The sequence below is a fragment of the Limulus polyphemus genome, unplaced genomic scaffold (assembly GCF_000517525.1).
Source record: "Limulus polyphemus unplaced genomic scaffold, Limulus_polyphemus-2.1.2 Scaffold3241, whole genome shotgun sequence".
Lineage (NCBI taxonomy): Eukaryota > Metazoa > Arthropoda > Merostomata > Xiphosura > Limulidae > Limulus > Limulus polyphemus.
The window spans coordinates 83,427-110,362 of NW_013668851.1; the positions used below are offsets into that span (position 1 = coordinate 83,427).

General features: G+C 30.1%; 1 protein-coding gene across 2 annotated transcripts in view; it reads right to left on the reverse strand.

Annotated features, from left to right (window-relative positions):
• LOC106468972 (WD repeat-containing protein 76-like) overlaps nt 1-26,936 on the reverse strand; it is a 44,957-nt gene that overhangs the window by 2,316 nt on the left and 15,705 nt on the right. For both annotated transcript variants that reach the window (XM_013929426.2, XM_022397371.1), the window contains 8 exons: nt 25,828-25,892; nt 21,585-21,711; nt 19,054-19,193; nt 13,359-13,512; nt 11,683-11,841; nt 10,521-10,642; nt 4,408-4,509; nt 2,969-3,115 (listed from right to left, as the gene is read on the reverse strand). In XM_013929426.2, the coding sequence (XP_013784880.1) occupies nt 2,969-3,115; nt 4,408-4,509; nt 10,521-10,642; nt 11,683-11,841; nt 13,359-13,512; nt 19,054-19,193; nt 21,585-21,711; nt 25,828-25,892 (1,016 nt within the window). The remainder of the gene's footprint in view (nt 1-2,968; nt 3,116-4,407; nt 4,510-10,520; nt 10,643-11,682; nt 11,842-13,358; nt 13,513-19,053; nt 19,194-21,584; nt 21,712-25,827; nt 25,893-26,936) is intronic.

Below are 26,936 nucleotides of genomic sequence, written 5' to 3' on the forward strand. Positions count from 1 at the left end.
CCTTTTCGTAATACTACAACGGACGAACTACCCCTAACCTACTACTAGCCGACTGCAATACTCAAGACTGAGAATTAATTAATAAAAATAAAAAAAAAAAATCATAATGGCAATATTTTGATTACTTGGATAGTTGAAATAATCAAAAATAGTAATTATCAGAAATACTAATTTGGATTAGTTGATTATTTTTGTGACATTGGTCAAATGAATCATATGTTTGATTAATCAATCATTTTATGTGACACTAAGTGATTGTTCATAGGTAATTGGTGATGTTGATTAATCAAATTAACTGCCAAGCTCTACCATTCATAGCATTAGTTTTAAGCCCAGCATTGTTAGATGCCTTTTCTGTTTACTAATAATTTCAACCATAGGATTTTGAAGCATGATGCTCATACAAATCAAAGAAATGAAATCACTGTTCCTTCAGGTTAGGCTCAAGCTCTTTGAAAATTTCTCAACTGTTTTAATCAACACTCATACAAGGTAAATAAATAAATAAATAAATATATATATAAATCACACAATATGATATGATGCAATGTTAAAAAAGCAGGTCTGGATTTCATTAAAGTTGGTAATGGTTTTCCTTTTAAAGTGACTGGAATTGGGCTAGCCAATAAATAGCACAAAAATTGTACATTGTTTTATGTTCTGCATAAAACATTAAAATTCACATTTTTCCATGTACCTAAGTACTAGAATGTATGTCATCTTAGGGTTTTCAACAATTATCCAATGCAAATTATTTATGAGCTAAGTCCATTTTTATAAGAGTCCAACACATAAAAAAAAACAGCTTTAATTTTTATTTTTTAAACATTGATGCACTTCTCTAATTTAAGAAAAGTGACAATTAAAGTTTTTGATGAATACTACGTACTAAAAATGAGAAACAGTGAAATGAGATTGGAGTTTGGTAAAAAAAATTAATTCAATTTGACTTATTTCTATACACAGTAAATATAATTATAATCCTGTACTGATAAAAAAATATAGGAAAGGTATATGGATAAGAAAATCATTTACAAGTATGATTCCTGATCAGGAAGAAGTCTACCAGTTAACTGAATATGCACAAGGTTGGTCCACTGAACTGACCCTGTATTGGAGAACAAATGTTTACTATAATTCCAAATTTACTATGTGTATGATTTAGAAATGAGGCAAGCTTTAAGTAATGTGTGCAAGTCTGTTATTCACAAAAAATTAGGTGTGTTACACAGATATTTGTACTCAAAATACATCTGTGAATTGATGACATCAGTCAGACTCAGATAAGTCAAGAATCCAAAATGATCTTCATGTAAAGAATAAAAATACTTTTGTTCATCATACAGTTTGGATATTACATTTGTATAACCTCTGAAATGTATATCTACAGTTTTATTCTGTATTCGTGTATTTTGTATCTGTTATTTGCTCTTCTCTACCATGAACTGTCACTAAATCAGTAATGTAGGGTCAAATGAATAGTTGATAATTCTGACATCAAATATATAATACCATGTCAAATCACACTCTATAAAAGGTCATAGCATACACAATTTGACTTTTACATGTGCACATACGGTTACTTTTTGTCTTGACACACTTATTTCTAATACTAACTATCAATATACAATTCAGTTTCTATACCTACAAACTAGTAGAAAGACTAATAAACTTAACAAACTAAGTACTTTATAAATGAGTATATGAATTGTAATTATTAAAATTCTTGCTACAGATAAAACTTGATATCTTTCTTAGAAGTAAAATTAGTGACTCCCAAGTCCTCACAATAAACTAGTGTATATTTGAAACAATTCAACAAAGCTGTGAATTCTTACATGTACATACACAGAAAACAAATAAAAGGTAATATATATCAAATAACTAACTTATTTTAAATATAGTAGGTTGCTTATTACACATGTAATAGTTGAATATTTCAGCAATAAAACCTTTACTATTATTCCAGTAAAACAGATTTTCACATACAAATGAGTTTACTATTGTTTTATCTCTTAGTTTTGGAGGTCTGGTCACCAATTTGTTCTACTTTTGTATTAGAAACTGTACTGAAGTGCATGAAGACATACAAAACCCGTTCCAAGATCTGAGTAATCTAAGTATTTGAAGCAAAATTATAAACATGTGCACTATAAACACTAAACAAAATGTATCCCTTACCTCTGCAAAGTATTACAAATAAAAATTACCTCCTCATAAAATAAAATTGCTATATGAAAATTTAAATTAGAGTAAACACATGGATCACATAAAGAGAAGTAATCAAATAAATAAGCAGTTCAGGAGTGGTAAAAACTAATTCAAGCTAGCCTGATCTTACAAGTTTAAAGTACTAAACATATTGCTGTATATGTTTATTATTTCTACAACTTTTCACATTTCATGTCAATTCAATCCAAGTATATTCAAAGTTGAGACAATTCCACAACTCTTCTTCAGATCAATATCAATTCAAGCCAAGCATACTGTTAAGTCAAGAGATTTCTACAAATTGTCTTCAGATCAATATCAATTCAAGCCAAGCATACTGTAAGTCAAGAGATTTCTACAAATCTTCTTCAAATCAATATCGATTCAAGCCAAGCATACTGTAAGTCAAGAGATTTCTACAAATCTTCTTCAGATCAATATCAATTCAAGCCAAGCATACTGTAAGTCAAGAGATTTCTACAAATCTTCAAGCCAAGAATATCCTGCATTGAGAAAATTCTATTCCACATTGATGTCCCATGCAAGTAAAGTAGGCTTCATAATGTTTTGTATGTGTATAACGTGTGTCATTTAGACTATATAAATGAAAAAGTTAAAGTTCACTAAAAAATTGAAAATTAGGAAACTTTAAAATACATAAATGACATGAATTTATCCAAACATTAACATTTCTCATTTTAAATCTCCAATATGATTTAAAAAGAACAGTAACTAATATACAAAAATAAAATCAAACCTCAATTTGTTATCAAAAGAAGTTGTAAGAATGTAATTTCCTGTCACCGGAGAAAAAAATGCTGAACTCACAGACTTTTCATGGGGTAAATCTGCAACAGATTGTGGTTTCCTCTGCATATTCTTTAGGTCCCACAAAGAAGCTTTACTAAAAGAAAATTAAAAACAAAAGTTAAATAAACATTTTATTTGTTGAATCAAGCATACTAGTGATTTGTATTGGTTATATTAGCCTTCAAATCTATTTAGATTCCATATAAATTGATTAATGAATTATTATTTCAAATTAATAACAACGAAAGTTCTGCATAGTATTTTACTAAACTAAGCTTTGTGAGAAGTAGTGAAGGTCACATACAAATATTTCACTATTATTTCAAAGAAGCAAAGCAGTATAGCACATATAAACATTTATAACAACTTGAAACAATAGTCCTTTAAATATTACATTACAGCATGGCCAATTGACTTTTAATCATTAGCCTTAAATTCTAGCCATTCTAAATGTTACACAAAATATAGATTTTCACCAAATTAGTGTTTCTTCACACATTCCTATAGACTAGGTAGATAAACTAACATGCTTTCATACATTCAGATGTAGCTGAACTTCTTTATGCAAAAAATGCAAACAAAAGTAGGACTGTCGGGATGAAAAAAAATACTTCATTTTTTCCTTGAAGATTATTGGAAATGCTTTGAGCATGTTTGAATTTTTAGGAAATTTCTAAAGATAAGTTTAGAGCTAACAAATTATGAAGAATGAAATTCTTAGTTTTTTAATGTAACAATTAAGTGATTCAAATAAGAAAAAACACATTTCATTTCTTTAAAGATTTGGTCTCAAAGAAATCAAAATACTTTTCAAAATGTATAGAATACACAAAAACCATAAAGAATTATAAACATGTGCACTATAAACACTAAACAATGAGTAAATGAAACTGGAAAATACTGCACTCATCAGATTGATTATTTATGGCTTTTTTCTGTTTTTTACCCTTGAAAAGTATTGTACAGTTACTTTGATCATTTGTTTAATCAAAATGTGAAAAGTTGTCTTAACTATAACCTGCACAAAAGTTAATTTTACTGATGTTTCTCAGAACATATACAATCCACATGTTTGTAAGTTGTTTCACTTCATACTTTTAGCTTAAACTAGCTAGCTTAATGTTCTTCAATTAAACTATTTTACACACACACACAAGAAAAAAACTGATTAAAAATGATAAACACAGTTTTTTTTTATTAAACAAACACAACATTTTTAACCTGTATTAGTAGGTTTGAATGAAGCTAGCTAAAATCAGGACAACCAGAACCTAGTCTGACTAAATTCAGTTAGATAACTGTCGTTAAAATTAAGATAACACTTTTAACTAAATTTGGATAATTAATAATATATATTTTTTTCTTTAAGGTAAGATAGTGACTAACCCATCACTGCAGGCTGTAACAAAATAGTCCCTTTTTAATGGGTGAACACTGACAGTTTTCATTCTCCGATAACATAGCTGGAACAACCTGTCTGGCTCTTTCCTAAAAGAAATACAGATTAATCTCTGAACTTAAAATTGAAAGTCAGATTGAGGAACACTGTTTAACACAAAGCATCATTTAACCAAGTATACATTTAAAAAAAAATTTACAACAGATGTGCCTGTTAGCTCATTTAAACAAGTTTCTAAAAAGATCCCCTCTCATCACACGGATACATGAAATACTGAAGACTTTTATGCACATTTTTAAGTATAATGAAATGTGACCCATACATGTTTTTAATTTTTTTTTTTACTAAACTAGTACCTCAACACTGTTAGCATGAATCATTGTGTCTGAGTAAAACTAGCTAGAACCAGGGTGTGTGTGTGTGTGTGTGTGCAGCAAACATTTAAATAAGATTAAAAAAGAAAGAAAAAAAATTTTTCTGGGATAATTTATGCTTGTATTTCTGTATGGAAAATGTATCTAAACCACCCATACTGTATAAAAAGTTGAAAAGAGGTGTAAAGAATCTTTTCTTTCAAAATATAATGACCCATATAAAACTCATTACAGGTCTTTGAATGAATCTTTTCATAAGTATGACTATAAATAACTGTCCACTATCTCTAGCCCATCAGTGAATAGCAATTAACATGTTTATTCCATGGGTCACTTCAAGGTCCTGATTCCAACGGTCAGCTATGCAAATAAAGATAAAATGTTTTTGATGGTGGCAGAATGTATGAGTCATTCAGACTGCTAATTGGAGGATGGGAGTGACTGGCAAAAACCAACAACAAGTACCAGGAACTAACCTTTGAGAGATTTCAAATTTCAAAAGTCCTAAACTTCTCAGACTCTCCCCCCTAGGTGATACTCCAATATATCCATTCCTTTTGAATGCCCCCTTTATGGGAAATGTAAAACATGACCATGGAATTGTCAGAATGATGCATGATGACTTCTCCTTAATAAATCTAGACTTTGAGACATTGCACTTTGAACAGCAAGAAGTTCTAAAACATTGATATGGAGTGAAGCCTTATAATCTGTTCATAGTCCCTGGAATTCCTGACCATGTGAGGCATCCATGAAAATATGGATCTCTGGACAAGTTGGGGCAGATGAACACCTGTCATACTATTGTTCTGATCTAAACAACACTCAAGATCGAATATCTTCATTTGAATATGGAGATTGGGTAATCCAGTGGATCACTGTTTATGATCCATTGGTCACATAGAGACTACTGAAGATATTACATGTGTGCTCGTTCCAAAGGAATGAGTGATTCAAGTGATACCCACATCCCCAAAAGAGAAAGAACCATTCACAAAGTGGAAGAAGGAGACGTGAGTAAGAGTCAAAATGGTGTGGCAATCAATGAGAGGCTTCAGAAAAAAGTTGTTGGGATGATAAATATCCCAGTACCATAGTTAGAGTCTAGACTCCTTTCTGGAACCATACATTTTCGGGAGTGGGCCTATTCTCAGAGACTCTAAATTTGCTTCCATCTGGCAGTGGTAGGCTGAAGCATGTTGTTCTGACAAATGTGGTGGACAAGACATAGCTGCCCTTCCAAGTAGCTGAGCAGTAAACCTCACTACATGAATTGCAATCTCAGGGGATGGAGAGAGAACTAAGTACTCACCCTCAGATCTTTCCCCCCCACCAAGGAAGGCACAGACTCAAAAGCAACTGGGGAAAGACCCAAAACATCACACACTCGATTTACCAACTGAAGAAAAGAAGCTGGAGGTGACTGATCCAAACTGGTCTCATGAGAAACCAACAGAGTAAAGGAATGCACTGGAAAAAGTGAATCTAAATTCTCTTCAGAATATCCAGGATTGCCCACAAATACTGCCTCAGAGCCCTTGGAGAAACACCACTGGACTGAATGTATGTCTCCATCTAACTTTGGGTAAGGTTACAGACAGCTTCAACTGAGAGTGACTACTACCCCCAATTGTTAAGCAATGTTAGATATCAGAGGTGGGATAGGAGAAACCTAATTTATATCCATGCTGAATATATTAATCACAGAATTCATGCCATATATCAGCTTGCCAAACGAAAATTTTTTTCTTCTATTTTTGTATGAAAATCAAATAGGTAACACAAATATTCAAAGTATTTCCACCAGTCATCCTACAGAGAAACCTGTTAGTGAATGCTTTATCAAGAAAAAGTGACAATATTAGCTAAAGGAGGTGCTTATATACAGTACCAAGAGAGAGAGTGCATTGACATAGGTGGAGTGTTATGATACAGGTATCACCAAGGGCAATTAATTGGGGAGTAAAAGACTGGAGCAAAGAAGAAAAAATCAGACCAATGCTTAGATAGGCAAAGGAAAAGAAACCATAACAGTGTCGAGTAATAGCTGTAGTGTCAGTGGAAGTATGTTTTGGAAATATCAAATTTTTTCTACAAAATGCTTAGGCTTTTTTTCTTCTTTCCCTAGCTATGAATTCCCTTTTATGATAACACATGTCCAACTTATGAATATAATTTTATTGATCATTTCTAGATGCAAACAAATAACTAAACTCTTTGAACTTCACTCTCAGTAAAAACAAGTTCTTCCTCAAGTCTTCACCAGCCATGTCCAATTTCACACACATTAATATAAAAAAATACACTTCTTCATGCCCAAAAATGAATTTCTCCACAAGATATTTTATTTGTTTGCTTTATTTTATAAAAGATATGAAATTAAATTTAACTGCTTTCTTAATTGTTCTTTTTTTCAAATTTTGATCTGTGTACTTCAAACTTGAGCTCCCATAACTACACAATTTTAATTTACTTTACTTCACTAAATACATTTACAGGAACAATATAGTTATTTCTTATGTAACTCCAGTAACTTTGGAACAATGAAAAAAGGCAAATACTGTTATCTACAGGCTTGATTAGAATGTGAGACACATGTAGAACTAATATAAAGAAAATGGTTTTACAACATCCATATTAGAAATAAAAGTTATAATTTTCCTACGCTGAAAATGTATTTCAAACAGGTACTTCCTTCCACTCACATACACAGCCATTCTTATTTAGTGCTGCCCTCTATTTGCAAAAACAATTTCACATGCCACAAGTCTTTTATTCCCATGCATCCCAAATGATTCATGGTTGAACTGATTCTCACATGGCAACTATCATGTGATAAACCTCTGCCAATAGAAGTGCCACACATAACACAAACTCAGATAAACAAGCTCTCATTGGACCGGAATCCACAGGATAATCCCCAATACTGTTGGCAGTGTCACTCTGCATCAAATAAAATGACAAGAGGAAGATCCCCTGGAGGAAGGAACAGGTAAAGGACGGGAAAGGTAAATAAGGGACAGTCAAGATTCAGAGTGAGATAAATGATCAGCCAACGAGGAAATAGCCGATTGTTGTCTCACTGATTCCACTCTGGATTCTAAAGTCTCTGGAAGATCTCCAAATAGCGACTTATGGAGAAAAAGGGTCAATCGTAAGTCCCCAAGATAAGTAGGCAGCATATGAACTTGGGACAATACCACATCTCTCCCCAAAAGATCCAAACAATAGATGTACCAAAGAGTCAAAGTCGACAAACGTGCCAACATGGATGTAATTAGAGCAAATGCATTCTCTGAAAAACCCTCAGGATCTTGGTGAATTGCCTCAGAGAGGAGGTGGATGATGGACAAGTACCAAGATAGACATGAGGGTAAGAAGAAGGCAAGAAAATTGGGGATGGGATAAATGAACAGGATAATCAGGGTCCTTTCCTCAAATGGGTAAAATTGATTCTAAGTGCTGAGCATCAAGGAACAGAAAATCAGCCTGATGGTAGGCTAAAGCAAATTGATCCAAAGCCCTTAAAGGATGAGGCATGCTCACATAACTGATACAAAACATTCAGCATGAACTCCATTATCAAGGGGAAGGGGAAATACAAAATACTGAGAGAAAGGAGTATCATGCAACAAGTAAGGAAGAGGATTATAGATCAGGGAGAAGCATAAAAAAAGAACATACCTGTGAATTCATGTTCAAAAAAAGCCATATGAGACTTAGTTGATCTGCAATATGAACTTTGTATAAGACGCAACAAATTCAGATGGAGGAAAAAGGCTGTCAAATGCTTCATCGTTCCAAACAGGCTAGGTTTGTTCAGGAGGAAAATGAGCAACATCACGAGAAAAAGCTTAGTTGAAATAAAGATCAAGCTCTCGACGAATAATTGCCTATAATTCCATAGTCAAGGTCTCCCACAAGAAGCATGTGTAAATGTGCTGGTAGAAGGTAACACTTCCAAAGTGGTAACTTGAACTTTGGAATTCATAATTGAAAATGAATAACCAAACATAACTGTGTTGGTAAAAAGAAATAAAAAGTATGGAAAAGTTTGTAATCAATGACTACGTTCCATAACTGGGTAGAAAGATAAAGTAATTCTATTTCAGAATAAGTAAAAAATTAGAATTAATGAAAAATAAGTAGTACACTTCATAAGAATAAATCGATACAAAGATTAAAAAAAATTTGAGAAGAGTACAAACTAACCATCCAAACATGACCACTGCCAAACAAGAAGTCATGGTTACATAGATTAGCAATGAGGGAGTCACATGTGTATGGAGGTTTGTTGCACAATAATTTGCATGTGAGATACAGTTAAATCATGTGAATTGAGGGGTGCGTGGAAATGAAAGGCTTGTGGCATGCGAAAAAATGTTTTAAAATAGAGGGAAGCACTGAACAAGAATAGCTATGTATGTGAGCAGAAGTAAGGTACCTTTTCAGAACCAATTTTTAAAATTTTATAGGAAACACACCAACATTAAGTGCTTTCATTTTCTCATTGGTGTATTTGCACTTGGCAAGGCTACTCAATAATCAAAACTTTTATCACAACAAAACTATCAAATACAGATAAACAACAAGGGGGGTAGGCTCATCAGCACAGTTTGGGTCAGCAAATCAAAGAAATATAGTGATGTGTACATAATATTAATGAAATTTTAAGTCCTTTTTAAACTCATTATAAGTCATAAATTATATTTTAAATTTTACCAATGGTGAAAAGAAATCTGTAATACAATCTAATAGTAATTAATAGATTTCAACTTTTGGCATTTTTAAACTATATACAGTGCACTCAATGATAATAAGCATTAAGTCACAACATCTGTTTAATTAGGTAAATGAAATATAAAAAAACTTAATGTAAAAAATACTTTGGGTATACAGAGCACATTCTCTTTTCTTCAGGGAACATGAAACTACTTTGGAATAACTTATCTTCATAAACAATTTGCTCAAAGTAAAACATTAACATGTTTTCTTATGCTTTGAGGAGTGATTCAAAATCCTTGCAGCAATTCTTTTTCTTTGATAGATAGAACAAGTTATTAACTAAAATTTTGTAATTTAAGTCTTGTTATTCCAAAGGTAATGAAATGATACATTCAAGTATTTTTGATGAAGTTCTTAAAAATATTGGTTTTATATTAGATTTGACATATTTAGCTAAAATTATTTGAAAGAAAGAAACATATTCAGCATAATGCATCTAATGTTTAATAATGAAAGCAGTTCTTCAAAATAAGAAGTATATTAGTAAATGGTTTCATGATGACTGGGGAAAGAAGTCCAAGAACTAGCATTTCACTAACTAGATCCCAACAGCTGCTGTCCAGTTAAGTGGAACCTATAGTCACTGGCATGAATAACAGTAAAAGCCCATCAATATGATTGTTTTCTTGCAAATAAATATTTTCACAAACATCTGCAGCTCTTTCTGTACAAAAAATTCCTCTACACTATTTGCTGAAATTTATATAATGTTCTTCCAAATATATTGTTACTTGCCCCAGTTTGATTGTTGGATACCAGCTTACCATTGCTTCTGTTGTTGAGCTCCTTACACTTGGAACAAGACTCCATATTCTGTGAGCGTCAGAACATGTGATAAACCTATATATTTAATAATCCAGTAAAAAAAAAAAATTACTAAAATGATTTTAAAAATTATGTACCTCATTAAAATTATCAAAAAGAAGTAAACATATACTTACTTTCCTGTTCGAGTATCAACAATACTGAGCCTTCCTTCACCTTGTGTTATAATTAAAACTTGAGGTGACAAAAAATCAAAATAAAAGCATGCATCATCTTTTTTCTCTGGTGTGTAATAAACCTAATAAAAAATACAAATATACGGTTTTTCTAATAATGTTCTACTGGTGTGTTAATGTAAAATCCCTATCATAATGAACAGATGGTATATAATAACTTTCATAGTTTCCTTGTAAAAGTTAATGATAAAGGAGGTGCTGTTTGATTATACATACACTGAAGGGATGTAGTAAACAATTTTGTTCCAACAAATAACTCGTTTTACAATTTTCGACTAAAACATAATAGGATCAAGGACTCAAATTTCAATTTGATTTCAATGCAGACTTCTCAAACACAATAATTTAACACTATTGGTATTATTAGAAATACTTGAAGGAAAACTGAGTACTTTACTAAACAAAACAACATGAAAGAAATAACTACAGTTGAAAATAATACACAAGTCACTTTAATCCTGTTTTCTATATTATAACTGTACTGCCTGTCTCATCTATAAAATGTGAGATTTAACTTGAATTTTTTAAATGACCAGACTAATAAATTACATTCAATTTTATCACATAGTTACTAAACTAATATGAACAGTTCACCTTGTCAATAGCTTCACAAGTAAATAAAAACAATTTCATCTTTAGACAAGTATAACAAAAATAATTTTTATAATGAAGCCTTCGCACTAATTAGATCTTAAAAATTTTAAAAAGAAAGATAATAATTTATGGAAAATCATAACAAATAACTGATGTTAAAAGCAATCCTTAACTCTTTTTTTACCATTATTACTACTTTTATTTTTTAGAACTGGAAATAGTTCAATTTGACAAACAACCGATCTTATTTTTTCTGTCTAAAATTTAATTACATTTTCAGAAATGCTAATTTTAAGTCAGTATTACTTATAAAAGTAACTAAAAGTAGTTTATAAAGATTTCTGAAAAAATTGTCTGTAGCCATATAAAGGAAATTTTCATAATTTTTTCATGGATATAATTCCTACTTTGGAATCAATTAGAAATAAATACAAAAAACAGTGTTTATAATTCATTAAAATTGTTACAAACATTGCTCTGGGAATATGCATAAAAGTTTTGCAATTACCTCATCAAATACACACTTCACTAAATCTCCACACCTAATTGTTCCATCATAGCTGCTTGAATAAAGTTTTTCATGATTATCTCCACTAACTTTTATACAGTTTACAGGACGGCAATGAGGCTCAAACAAAAATACTCCATCATTCCCTGTTTGAGATTTCTTAGTGAAACAAAGAAAAAATAATCTTAACTTTATGTTTTGAGATATGTCTTTTTAACCATCTGACTGTGAACTTTGCAGCTGAGAATTAGATTTAAATATTAAAAATCTTATAGTTGAGGATAAAACATCCATGAAATCACCATAACACACAATTACTTGGAATATGAAATTCTGCTAAACAATTTGTTATCTAGTTAAATGTCATTTTATACAACAGTTATGTTAGTAGATTCATGACAGAAAATCATATAAACTAAATTACTAAATGTATTTTTGGAAAAGTTTAAAATATTAACTGAACGATAGTTAATAAACACTTTAGTGATTTGAGACATGAAAATTAACACTGTTCATTATTTAAGTTGTGCTAATAAAGCTATCACATGCCATATTCTTAACATAATCACTTTCCTTTAATCAAAACTAAGCTTTCCAAATTATAATAAAATTTAATCAATTCCTTTAACAGAATTTAATTCATGTAAAACATTATAATTTCTAAGTGCTTTCCAAGGGTTAAAAAAACAAAACAATTTCATTTAATCAAAACTAAGCTTTCCAAAATATAATAAAATGTAATCAATTCCCTTAACAGAATTTTATACATGTAAAACATTACAATTTCTAAGTGCTTTCCAAGAGTAAAAAATTAAAAGTAGGTTACAACAATTTTTTTAACATTAAAGCTACAGTTGTGGTACATACAAGAAATGTTAAAGTACTGTCATCTCATTATAAGAAATATTTGTAAAATAGTAATGTAATGCGATAAATTTGTATTCAATTCATATAGTAAGTTAAATGTCTTATTCAAAATAATAAAATTCTATAAGTTTGGTATAATCTGTTAAAAACATATTTGAGTTAAAAGTGTCTAAACAATAAAATAAACAGAAAAGCTATATTTAATAGAAACATATTTTTTAGTTCCTTTTGTTTCCAATAATCTTCTCCATCATAAAACCACTCATTCTTATTAATACAATCAGATGTTTGTTGGGGGTATTGGAATGAAAAACACTTATTATTCTAAAACCATTGCACCAATTTTAAGTACTTTGATATCACATATTATCTCATTTCTTCAGCATTAAATACACAAAGTGAGAAAAGGATAATTTAGGAATTGTCTGTAAACTATAGGTATATTTCTTTGAGAAAAAACCCAGCAACTAAAAAGTATTATAATGTGTAAACTATTGTATATTATATTCCAACTTACTAAAAAGGTAATTATATGTATGTATGTATGTATATATACAATCAACTAACACACACACACACATATATCTCATTTGGCAAAGATGTAAACTTGCATTAAAAATTAGTATCTCCAATCTCTATCTGTAACTACGAAAGATTAATTCTAATAAAGATTATTCACGTTTTACCTGTGGTTCCTATTAAACTTTATATAAAACATATCAATTTAAATACATTTAAAGATCCTTTGATTATGACAACTAAACAAATTTATTCATTTGCTTTGTAAAATTCATAAATATGACACTTACCAAATCCCAGAAGCCAATGTGACCCCACTTACTACCTGCAATTACAAGGGTTTTTGTTGTTGTAGGATGTATGGCAACAGAAAATATTCTGTCAGGAGTTACTTTTGCTACTTGATCTGAATTTATCTTCATCTTGCTAAACTTCTTTACATATCTAGAGCATAATGAAAAGTAACTGCAAATAACTCTTATAAACTTCTAGCAGTGATACAAAAACAGCATATTCCAACAATCAAGTTACCTCAAAATGTTCTGCATAGCTACAATTGAGAAGCATCAATTAAAAATTAGCAATACACTAGTAATCATAAAATCATGGTATTCAAGCCTACTCAATTTTTACAGGAGGAAACTTAAATACATCTTACTATAATAGAGAAATGGTGTGGTGTCTACATATCTATCCATCCATCTATCTATGTGACCAAAAAAAATATAAAATGGTGACATCTGTTATGCTTAAATACAACAAGATCTCAAACACAGTGGTGGTGATAGAGGCTTATGAAATGTGGTGCCATCTACTGAATGACACCACAAAAAAATATTCATAAAAAATTTCACACTTTGGGTATTCAAGATTCAGACAATTCAAAAAATAACTATGGTATGTAAAACAACCATTTATTTATAACAGAACACAATTTTAGATAAAACTACTCTCCTCACGACAGGAACACCACTTTCACTAAGACTGTATGTGAAGGTTTGATTATATTTTTACTGATGTAGTTTTTAAATGTAGTACAAAAAACTGGAGTTCTTAAAAAACTTTTTTTCAGTAAAGGGTAGCACTTTTAATACATAAAAACATTACAGTTTATGTCAGTAACATTTATGAAAATTTTGAGGTCTGCAAATTGAATCATTTTGATGCAATGAGTTACATATGACTAAAGAACACAATACAAACACTTTTCCCATGCAGTACTTCCCAGAAAAAAAAGAGAACTTTTTTAGAAAATGTTCCCTTTTTAGTTTCTTACAATGAGATATGAAAACAATGATTACAGCTGCCACATGGTAGTATTTCTGAAAGTATCTTTAAACAAATCTGTAAAGAAACTATTTCATCTATAAAGTTACTGAAAATATATTACTGAGCTATTACTATTATGTAAATTTTAAAAATATATGTGTATCTTTGACACCTTGTTTCTCTCTTCATAAGAAATTCCCATATTATGATAAATAATCAGGTCACCTGTGCATTCGCTATTATTCTTAGAAGAGAATGTTAGTAGAAAAAGAGAATTATATATACTTGCTGTGGTACGTAACTTCAGATGATAAATATTTATTGTAAATTACTTTGTATGAATCAATGAACTAATGTCATATTTCTATATTTGTACCAGTATTTATATCAGTGTTGTAAAACATAATGCGGACTAGAGCTGGATGATTAATGATATTTGGTAAACAATCAGTATGTGCCACCTCCAACTCCTGTACAAACAAATGAGGGGGGAGGGGTTTCTGTTTTTTTATTTTTAAAGTAATTTTTGAATTACCCTTGGTTTGATATGACAGACTTCTGAAGATTAACATTTGTGCATTTTGCAATCATAACATATTTCTGGTCTAAAGGAATAATTTGCCATTTACTACTTAGCAAATGAATCATTAATGTCAACTAAACACCACCTCGTGATTGCAATTATGTTTACTCTTCAAATATGCAGTAATTCTCCACTGATGTTCTCTAAATCAAATAAACTGATAATTAAATAATTAAAACATATTTTACTATCACCTATAAGGGCAATAATGTTTTATTTAACCCTTTCACAATGGGTAGGTCCAAGTGTGCATATCATGGTCTTTTAGCGATTTACTTTCAAAGCTTTATTAAGTCACTATATTATTACTATATATCAATGAAATTGGCATAAAAACATAATATTAAAATTTGAAATATAAACTATGTATGTTTTAACTTCTTAATTCAAAAGAAAATATAAATAAAATAAAGCAAAAAATCAATTTGTTTGTGTCATATAGCACCTCCCCATGTCTTGTTGTCCAGTTTATTTATTTTCTTTTATTCCTACTATATACATCTACAAGTGGTTAACGAATTAGAAACATGGATTTTAGATACTGGGAAACTAGAATATAAATTTAAAACCTCCCACCGCTTTGATTTGCTGAAAAATCAATGTATCTAACAAATCAACTATAGTGCCACCTCCTCCTACTCCATTTTTCCCAAATCTCTTGTTTATTTCCACCTACTTTTCTTAAGAGTCTGTTTATAACCAATAGCAAGGGTCAAGTTGGCTACATTTTTGTGTGTGCTTTGTTGCTTTCAAGGGTATCATATTACAGTGGTGTCATGTAAACAGTCTACTGACACAAGAGGCGATTTATTGCTTTATTTTCAGCAGGGTTCTACTTTATTCATTGACAGTAAAATAAACACAGAAAATAAATGTGAAATGTTTAGCAGTTCAAACTCTTAAGAGAAGTACTTTGAAACTTTATGACCAATAATAATGAAAAAGGGGCGCAACTGTTCATTTTATTTCTAATTTTACAACTTGTCTTTTCATTATACTTTGAGTATTTGTCTACAGGCTAAAGAATCAAGTATATCATTAAACAACTGATAAGATATAAAGTTTTACTGAAAACAAATGTCTAAAATGTATTTAGGAGGTTCTAGAGATTATACAAATGAAATTTGAGATTTTTGGAATGAAGAATAGTATTTTTAACCCTTTCAAGATGGGTCATAGGTGAAAGGCCATGTCATTTTGTTTATTGACTTGCATTCAAAATTTTATTCTACTACTATTTCATGAATTTATGTCAGTAAGTTTGGTATCAAACTGTAGATTATATTTCAAATTTTACTACCATATATTACTCAGTTTCTTAAATTAAAAGTAAATATTAAAAAAACAGATAAACATCGATTTTTTTGTGTCACATAATATATTGAATGCAGCACTGGTTGAAATTAGATATTTGTGATGTCAAAATAAGTCTACAGTTTAAGTCTACAAATTAGAAACTCAAATTACAGATATTGAAAAGCTAGAATATAAAATAAGAACATCTTACATTTTCTATTTGCTAAGATATTGTTCATGTAATAAATAAATCAAACACAGTGACATCCCACCCACCTCTTTCCATTTTTGGAAATGCTCCCTTATATACACTTACTTCTATATATGACATGAAAAACAATCAGAAGCTCAAAATGTCCCCCTAGTGGCTTTCTCAGCCATTTTAACGGGCTTGGATGCCATTTCTTTCTTTTAAAACAATATTTCAAGGAGGTAGGGTGTCTTTAGTCTGCTCGAAATTTCATATTTTTTTAGACTAAAATACATCTTAGTTACTAAGTTTGATAAATTATAGTGGCATTCTATGGTATTGATGTAGTAATTTATGATTTTTTAGTTATTCAAATGTATATATATATATATATAAAACCTAAAAAAATATACTGTTTCATATCCTCCACGTGCAAAATGTTTGAAGGCTTAGCAGCCTACATCAAGCAGCAACCGAGTACAAAGGTTGTAACTAGAAGACAAAACTGTTTGCTTTACTTCTTTATTTACTGTTCTATGTTTTAGGGAAAATATGTTTAAGAACTTATTTCAAACTAGCAAAAATCTATATACATATATAACGCATAGTAATTAAAATGTGACTATTTTACAAAATGCTAGTCTACTAAAGCACAGCCAAGACAGGTCACTTTGTACAGACCAACGGTCAGTTTTATGTTATTTGATATGGTAACATGAGTGCACGTGAGTCTTGTCATTGTAATTTCTGTATTGTTAGCCAGGCATGGGTAAAAGGACAATATAATAAAAATAATAAATATATATAAATGTATAATGTTATGAGATTTAAGCTATTTTGTCTAAACATTTATGTTTTTGTGTTATAATTTGTGTTCATTCTAGAATGAAAGAGGCATAATTTATGTTTATTTCCTAATTTTTTATGGTGGTTAAGATATCGTTAAAATCTATCGAATCCGTACAGAGATTAATTACTGAAAATAACACATAAAATATAGTTTTTTTTCTTAAGTAACATTTCATAACTATCCAGACATTATAAAGATTTTGCATGTGAAATTTGAAAATTTTCTGATTAATAAAAGTATTTTTAAATCTTAAAATGAAAATTACTTTGCATGTTTGATAGGCAACGTGTGAAAAGAAAAAAGGCATGAGAAAAACATTACTTAACAAACTTTAAGACTTAATAAAAAAAAATCTGATATTCTGTGTATGAAAGCATTGTAATGTTTACTGATAATCTGCCAAATATCGTGAACGTATGCTTACTAGTTTAAAAGTTATGGAATGAAAACTATAACACAAAATGGTTACGAGGTTAGTCCCTGGGACCGAGCCAATGCTGAAAGTGTTCACCCTATCACCCCAGGTATCCTTTACTGTGCATGATACAAGGTGTTAGTATCATACATTCAAAATTTTATTAAACTACTTTTTGTTTATGCTATAGCAATTAGAATAACATACAATCTTAGCTAATAATTCATATTTTAATGGTATATAAGTTTAAAGTTCTTTATTCTAGAAGGCAATATTTTAAAAAAATCCTAAATTTCCACTAGTGTGACATTTTCTCTTAGCATGTCACCATCCCTGTTTTATCCACACCTCTTGAAAAAGTAAGAAATTAAACACAAGTTACTCTCTGTAAAATTGTTATTGTTCAGACAAACCATAATTTTTATAGTCCTCAATTTTATTTGGTTACAGAGTGGTTGATTAAAAAATTCGAACCCTCCTGCTACACCCACCTGTCACATCTTTTCTTTCAGAATTTGTTGATAGTACTCTCTTAAATTTCATTATATATTACCTATAACCAAAAGAAAGTCAAGGTTTTCATCCATCAAATGAGATATTGTATTACCTTGTTTTCTGAAGGAAGAATTGTCAATTTCACTGTTAGTACAAGCTTTGTTTTTGTGGGAAAGTTAATGAATAGCTTGAATGAAATCATAATGGCTCTTGTTGCATAGTTAGAAAAATTTTGTGAGGTAAGGGAATTTGTATACTTTTTGCATGTTATTAGTCTATATTGTTTGGAGCATTATTTAATTAAATAAAAAGTAATAAGTGCATTACTAGCATTAGCATAAAAAATTAGGCTTAACTGTCGTCAACAATCGAGAGCAAGAAAAAAGACTCTGTAAGTACTAAATTTCTTGTTTTTCATATTTATTTTTTATTTATTTATTATTATAAAAGTAACTAAAATCTAAAAATATGGATTTTAAGTTATTTAAGAATGGATTAGATAAAATAAGTAATACTAAAAATAAAATGGTTCACGAGGCACGCACGCGAATAGCTCGTGGGTAATGTAATTCCATAGGGTAACATGAGTTGCACGTTCCCTGTATGTGAAAGAATTATAATATTAACTGAAAGACTGCCAAATTATGTGAAGATACACACACTATATTGAAAGTTAGAAGCATTAAATCTGTAGACTTTAAATGAGTACAAAGAAGTCACGTGGTCGGTCAAATTGACTGAACCCATGTTGAGAGAGTTAAATCACCCATCAATAATGAGAACTAACCAGCATGCAAGCACCATTTTCCTGTTTTCTTCAAAGCATTAACAACATTCATTAGAGGCTTTTATAAGAATAAAAAAAAGGTGAAACAACTGACTCTTACTTTTTCAGACTTCTGTTGGAAAAGTTTACGGCCTTTTCTTTTGAAATATTCTTCATATCAAACATGAATTCTTCAAGCCCATTTTCATCACTGTTTTTGCAAACATCTTTGAAATCTAATGTTTCATGAGATTTTTGGACCTAAAAGGAATTTTAAAATTGGTAATATAAAAACAAAAATTTTAATAAGTTGAACTGTGATAATGAACTTCCATTCATTATTAAGAAATCTATTTAACAAAATGTCAAATTCTAATTAACAGCAAGGTTGAAAGCCTTTGCAACTTTTGAAACAAGTGTATTATTTATATATTAAATGTTAACATCTAGACATGCCTGCATGCTATAAATTGAAGTGAATTCTTTACATATTCAAAAAATCATAAATTCCTCTAGTAATAAATGACTGTTTATACTCAAAGTATGTTGAATTCTTTATAATAATTCTGTTCATCATGAATTCACCTGCTGTGGAATAAAACATCTTACACAGTGATTCAGCATATAAGATTATTCATTAATTTCTTTTAAAAAAATCAGGATACCAAGCAGAACAAAAAGAATTTAACTTTTTATCATACAAGATATATTAAGACTAATACCTAGAGTTCTTGTGATGTAGTAATATCGGGATCCAGATAAAATATGTATATGATGGGTAAGCAAAATGTTAGGATGGGGATTAGGATTCTTAAAAATAATAGTGGGGAGCTGATCTCAGAAGATTATGATATAGTAAACTTATTAAATTATATGTTCTCTTCAGTTTTTATGAAGGAAGATACAAGTATTTTGCCTCAATAAGAACAATTAATGTATGGGGAAAATATTGATGTAAAAGATATCTTTTTAAGCTATGAAATTGTAAGATAAAAGTTGGGAAACCTTAAAATTGATAGACAACATTTATTCTAGAGTTTCAAGTAGTGGAAGAGTATTAGAAGAACTGGAAGTTGGTTAATGTCATTCCAATATTTAAGGGAGGTGATAAACATTGACCAGGCAATTATGGCCAGTTAGTTTTACATCAGTAGTTGCAAAAGGTTTGAGAGTGTGATTAAAGATGCACTGCAGAGTTACTTAAAGCAGTTTGATACAGTGTCAAAGAGCCAGCATGGTTTTACTAAGGAAAGTCTTGTTTAACCCTTTTGAGATGGGTCAAGGGTCAAATACCATGTCATCTTGTTTGTTGACTTGCATTCAAACTTTTATTGAACCACTACTTCATGAATTTATGTCAACAAGTTTGGTATTAAACTACAGATTTTAATTCAAATTTTACTACCACACATTATTCAATTTCTTAACTTAAAAGTAAATATTAAAAAACACAGATAAACATTGATTTCTGTGTGTCATGTGGTATGTTGAATACAGCACTGGTTCAAATTAGATGTTTGTGAAGTAAAAATACTAAGTCTATAGTTTCGTAGGAATTAGAAACTCAAATTACCAATATTGACAAGCTAGATTATAAAATAAGAAAATCTCATCTTTTATATTTGCTAAAATATTGCTCATGTAATAAATCAAACACAGTATATTGTAGCTAGCAATAGGGCTAATAGGCTTTTAGGTAGCATCTGTAGAAATACTGAATATAAGACAATGGATATTATTGTTTCATTATATAGATCACTTGTAAGGATTATTTAGAGTACATTTTTAGGTTCCCTTCATCAAGAAGGATGTTCAATTGTTGGAAATGGTTCAGAGAAGAGCAACTGGGATGATACTTGGGATGGTGGGATTGTCCTATGAGGAAAGACTAAAACCTTTGAACTTGTTTTCTCTGTAGAGGAGAAGGGTCAGAGGAGATTTGATTGAAGTGTTGAAGATTATTAAGGGTATTGATAACATAGATCCAAACCTTTTTGTGTTTAACAGTGAAAACAAATAGAAAAAGAGGACATAAATTCAAATTTTGGCAGCATAGGAGTCACCTACAGTTTAGACAGTGTTACTTTTCAAATAGGGTGGTTGGCTTTCGGAATGAGCTGCCTTAAAGGATGGTGGAGGCAGAAAATTTAATTGAGTTCAAGAAAAGATTGGATGAATACATTAGTAGCAAGGGTGGTTATATTTGGGAACTGGAAAGGACATCCTTGATAGGCTAATAAGCTCCCTTTTGTCCCTTCAAAATTTTATGAAATGTATGAAATATAAATATTGTAACAACTAGAAACCTATACTGTTTCCTTGATGGTGGTCCTCAGAACATGACTGAAAGCTTTAAAAAAAACATTTGAAATAAAAAAACATTTTTAACATGGTGCAAACACAATTAAGTGTTTGATATTATTTTCCTATGTTTAAAGGTTGATATTTAATGGTTATATAAACACTGTAACACCTATAAACTGATATTTTAGCTTATGATGATCCTAGGCCCATGAAGAAAAGCTTTCAAAACAAAAAAATTATCATGGTGTAAACAATCATATTTTAGATGTCCAATATTCTTCTTCTTTTGTTTAATGGTTAATATTTAATGACTATATAAACACTGGTTTTATCATTTAAAAATCTTACATTTTGTACAATAGAATCCACAAATCGTGGAACTGAAGGTTCAGAAATGATTAATCCTTCTGGATCTCGCTTCTGAAGACGCAGACTTCGAGGTCGTAAAGGAACGGGTTCTTTCACTGCTGTCAATCTAAGTTGAGAAGTTAAAGGTATAAGATTCACCAAAGAATACGATGCAAAGTTGTTTTTCTCTTCAGTTATCTCATCCTTTCACTAAAATTGATTTCATTAGTCTACCACTTTACACATTTCGCTAAATTAAAGATACCTGTAAGAATACTGAGTGCTTTCGATTAGTTCATAGAAACGGATAAATTTTCTGATAAAGACAACCAAAAACAGTTTAAAAATCACTATAATCATAACCTGCTCTACAAAAAACGTGATTTACTTAATCGAATGCCAAAAATGTAACTTCCAATATGCAGGTCAAACCAATACGACTATAGGGAATGTTTTACTAACCACAAATCAACAATCAAAACAAACAAAGAACTAACAGTCACAAAAGACTTTAATATGGCTGGACACTCTCTTGAAAGCATTAAACTGATAGGTATAGAAACTATTAAATACTGTAACACCAAATGGCATAAATCTCGATCCTGGGATTGTTGACCTTTGTATGTCTCTGAAAAGATTTTCAAAACTAAATTAATTATTTAGCTTACTTTTTGTACTCATATAGTCTTTATAGATTTGATATTATTAACTTTTAATATTGTGTGTATATCTTCATAAAATTTGACAGACTTTCAGAAAACATTAAGTCTTTCACATACATAAAATCACCTTTTTTTTTTTGTGAAGTATTTTAAATAAATTACAAAAAGATATGTCCATGACTATATCAAGTATTTGTTTGAAGTGTCTGTGTGCAAAGTAAGTTTCATGTTAAGATTAAAATTAGTTCTCTACATCTCAAAAATCTCAGATTTGATTTGTGTAATCTCCAAAACCTCCTAAATACATTTCAAATGTTTGTTTTTTGTAAAACTTTATATTTAATTTTTTTCTACCCTAACTCTATACAACATTGGTCAGTTTGGCTGACCTTGAAACCTTCTTCCTTCACAAAAAAATGTAATACAACATGTCATTTGCTAGATGACAACCTTGGCTTTTTATTGGTTATAGATAATATGGAATTAAACATAAGAGAGAACTATTAACAAATCCTGAAAGAGAGAAGGTAACAGGTGGGTGTGGCAAGAGGGGTCTGATTTTCTATCTGATAGCTCGGTAACCAAACAAACTTGAAGGATATAAAAATTTTGGTTTGTTTGTGGAATGACGATTTTATAGTGAGTAATTGATAAGTTTAATTTTGTACTTATTGGAGAGGTGGTAGATAAAATAAAGAAGAGGAAATGCCAAGAGAAAATGTGTTACACTAGAGGAAATTCAGGATTTTTTAAAATATTGCCTTATAAGATTAAGAACTTAAAACTTATATACTATTAAAAAATGGATTATTAGCTAAGATTTTATACTATACTAACTGGTATAACAAACAAAAAGTAGATTAATAAAATTTTGAATGCAAGTCACTAAAACACCGTGACTTGTACAGTAAAGGATGCCCATTGCGATAGGGTTAAGTAGATAAAACTTTTGTATTGTTGGAGTAAGTTATATTTATTCAAAGTCCATATAACGTGTCCAAAATATGAAATTTGTACTTTGCCATACTAATAAATTTTTTTATATGATGAATTGCTCACTTTATCAAACAGAATACAAGTTGAAGCAATAAATATGTTGAAAATAAATAAAAATTGCCACTACAGTGTGAACATGATATAAGTAACACATTTTAATCAAATGTACAAATTCTAGACAATCTTGTTTTATAAATTACACTAGTATTTGTGGTTCTATATAATGTTTAGAAATTATGAATAAAACTAGTAGAATGTGTCAAAATTTTACAAAATATAGAGTTGTAGTATTTCACTCAATTCACATTTTTATCTAGCCATCCAAAATCAAATTTTTGGCCACTACGACACACTCTTTCTAAAAGTTCTTTTGAAAGTAAAACCTTCTCCTGCAGTGTTGATACCAAGAGTAGTACTTATCCCACATTCAAAGATTTAATTAGTTATTCCTGTTTATGTTAATAGCAGAATGACTTTATAATAACCATCCTTCAAAAGTTTGAATTACTCATTCATGTATTTTGCACTTCTTAACAGAATTCTCAGAACCCAACAAAACATTCAGTTTGAAAAGAAAAATTTAGAAAATTACACAAGCCTATTCAAAAGTCAAATAAAAACATGCTCACTACAAGTCCATTTTCTTTTAAAATAAAAATATATTTTTTAATAAAATTACAAACTATATTCTGAAACTGGCTTTTAAAAAATCATTTTGATGCAACAGTAGCAAAAGATTTTTTGTTAAATTTTAACAATACATACATACATATAGATATTGTTACGACAGCGGAAGTCACATGACGTGCGTGATGAGTTTCTCAAATGATCAGGGAATTCCGAGTGTGTTCGAAATGCCCTCTTCATTAGTATATAAGCCTGGCAGTGAAAGCTAGCGGGGATATAAATGAAGAGAGAGCAGTAGTTATTTTGAGCTCCGTGTTAGTTTCGAGCTAGTGAATCGCTATGATTTATAATGTGTATTATAAAATGTGTTAAGTTTAAAGTGACGAGGAACATACTGATTGTGGAACTACTGTATACTAAAAGTTTGTATCGAGGAAGAATAAACTGATTTAATCAAGAAAGGACTTTTATCACTGAAGATCATCAGAAAGAATTTCTACTGGAAACAAACAAACAAGCAGATACATAACAATATTAACATTGATTCATAAGAGTTGTTCTCAGCAGGCCTTATATTTATATATAGTGTTTTTTGCAAATTTCTTTTTCTCTTTTTTATATTTATACATAATGGACAGACAAGCATTTGTTCTCTGTAATTATGTTACCTTGCTAGTAGAACATGTCACAAGTGGACAAAATATAGTTTTGGTATATCAAGCTACAGTCTAAAACTAAGAGCTATTAAATTCATGTCAGAAAAGTAAACATTTTCAATATTTGCATCTTCAGTGACAAATTTTTAAGTGATCAAATAACCATTTCTTTCATAGCTAAATTGAGCTGTTCATGGGAAAAAAATGGCTCAGCTAACTGGAACCCCCCACAGATAGACATCCATTTTCCTAAATTATATTATTGTAAAATAATAGGCAATAAATGTCCAGAATTCTACATCAGAACAACTGGAAGAAAATTTGACAATAGAATAACTGAACATAATAAAACCTCTCCCACATTACAATCATTGCAACTCAAAAAACCATAGTAAAAACAAAAAAAACTAACTTTGATCAAAGACCAAAACAACAACAAAAATAAAATACAAGGAACCATCTCGATTGAACATCATAGCTCTACACTAAACCTGAGGTGCCAAGATATCTTTACAAAACCATCTTGATTGAACATCATAGCTCTACACTAAACCTGAGGTACCAAGATATCTTTACAAAACCATCTTGATTGAACATCATAGCTCTACACTAAACCTGAGGTACCAAGATATCTTTACAAAACCATCTGGATTGAACATCATAGCTCTACACTAAACCTGAGGTACCAAGATATCTTTACAAAACCATCTTGATTGAACATCATAGCTCTACACTAAACCTGAGGTACCAAGATATATTTACAAAGTCCTTAAGATTTCTGTGGTCATGTGATCACTTTGTTTCACAATTCTCTATAGTTCCTATGCCTTTGTAAAACTACTTAAACTTGATGTAAAAACAAAACTTGTCAAAAGGTTGTATGTTTGTTATTGTGCTAAACTTGTAAATAAAATTTCTGTTTGTAACCCATTCAAGCCATCTCTAAACTTTATTAGTCTCAGAGTGGGTTCCACATGATAAAATCAAAATCATATCTTAAGTTTATAAACTTACAAAATAAATTGATCCAGGATTGTCAACAGACAACAATGTGTGTGTGTGTGTGTGTATATATATACACACACACACACACATCAGATATACAAATATTTAATAATCACTGAAACAAACCTAGATGTCTGACTATTTTTGTTTCTACATTAAACAGTAAAGCTAATAGTGGAACAGAAAATAATCCTTAAATCAACATTTCCATCCTCAACAGAAATAAAACCATTTATGTTACATGCAAACATGCTTTTTGTTATTTTACAAAATACTGTATTTAAAAATTTTACATACTTGAGTCCTTTAGACGATTTAGTTTGTTTTTTTCTGCCAGAAACTTCTGCTAACTCCTGCTTTGCCTAAAGAACATCAATACAAGGTTTTCCTTAAACATCTTGTAACATCCTAATCTTAAAAAATAATTGTTTTTTATTAATTATATAATTGTTTGTTTTAGAATTTTTGTGCAAAGCTACAAACTGACTAACTGCAATCTGACATTCTTAATTTTGACCTGACAGACAATAGGGAAGGAAGCAAGTCAAGAGCACCAACCACCAACTCTTGTCTGACTAACTACATCAATGAACATCACTTGTAAAGTGCATCTTTGGAACAAAGGTGTAGACATATTTGCAGAAATTGAATAGACACATAGGCATTTGGATTCACAGTCCAGGCCAAGCTCAGCTGATTAATCTTATACACATAAAAGCCAGTTATTTATTGGTAATGCTCCATCTGTCTGTTTTGCTTAGCAACAAAACTATGACCTAATATTGTTGTCTTAAGTCTGTATGTAATACTTCAAATGTTCACGAGGGCTAGTTTGAATTCCACTTTTTAAAATCATTTTACGTTCTAGTTTATGCACGTACTTGGCTTGTGGTAGACATTTAAGTTCTTAGCGAGTTTCAAAAACATCAAATTACTGACCATAATTATAATTTTATTAGGTTTTCATGACATTTTTCAGTTTTATTATTACTTTTTTTTGATAAATGTAATACTACTAGTCTTCTAATGATGGTACTTGAAATAAATTTTTTGGTGATAGACTTTTCATTATAAATCTTAGGCCTATTGATTTTTGGAACTTCATCTTCTTTTGGCATTTAAACCACAATTTTTAGGTTATATGATGTAATTAGAAAAATGAATTCAGGTATGTGTGAAATATCGAATAATTTGTGATATAGTCATAATGTGGTGAATAAATTAAAAAGTAAAAAAGAAATAATTTAAATAAGAGTTTGATATGGTTTTCATAAATTTATATAAAAGTCATGAATTTTGGCATGATACTACTATTTTTTTCACTAATTAAAATCTGATAGTTATTTTCCTAAACTGAAAATGTATTTCTAAACATACTTACCTCCACTGACACAAATAGTTATTTC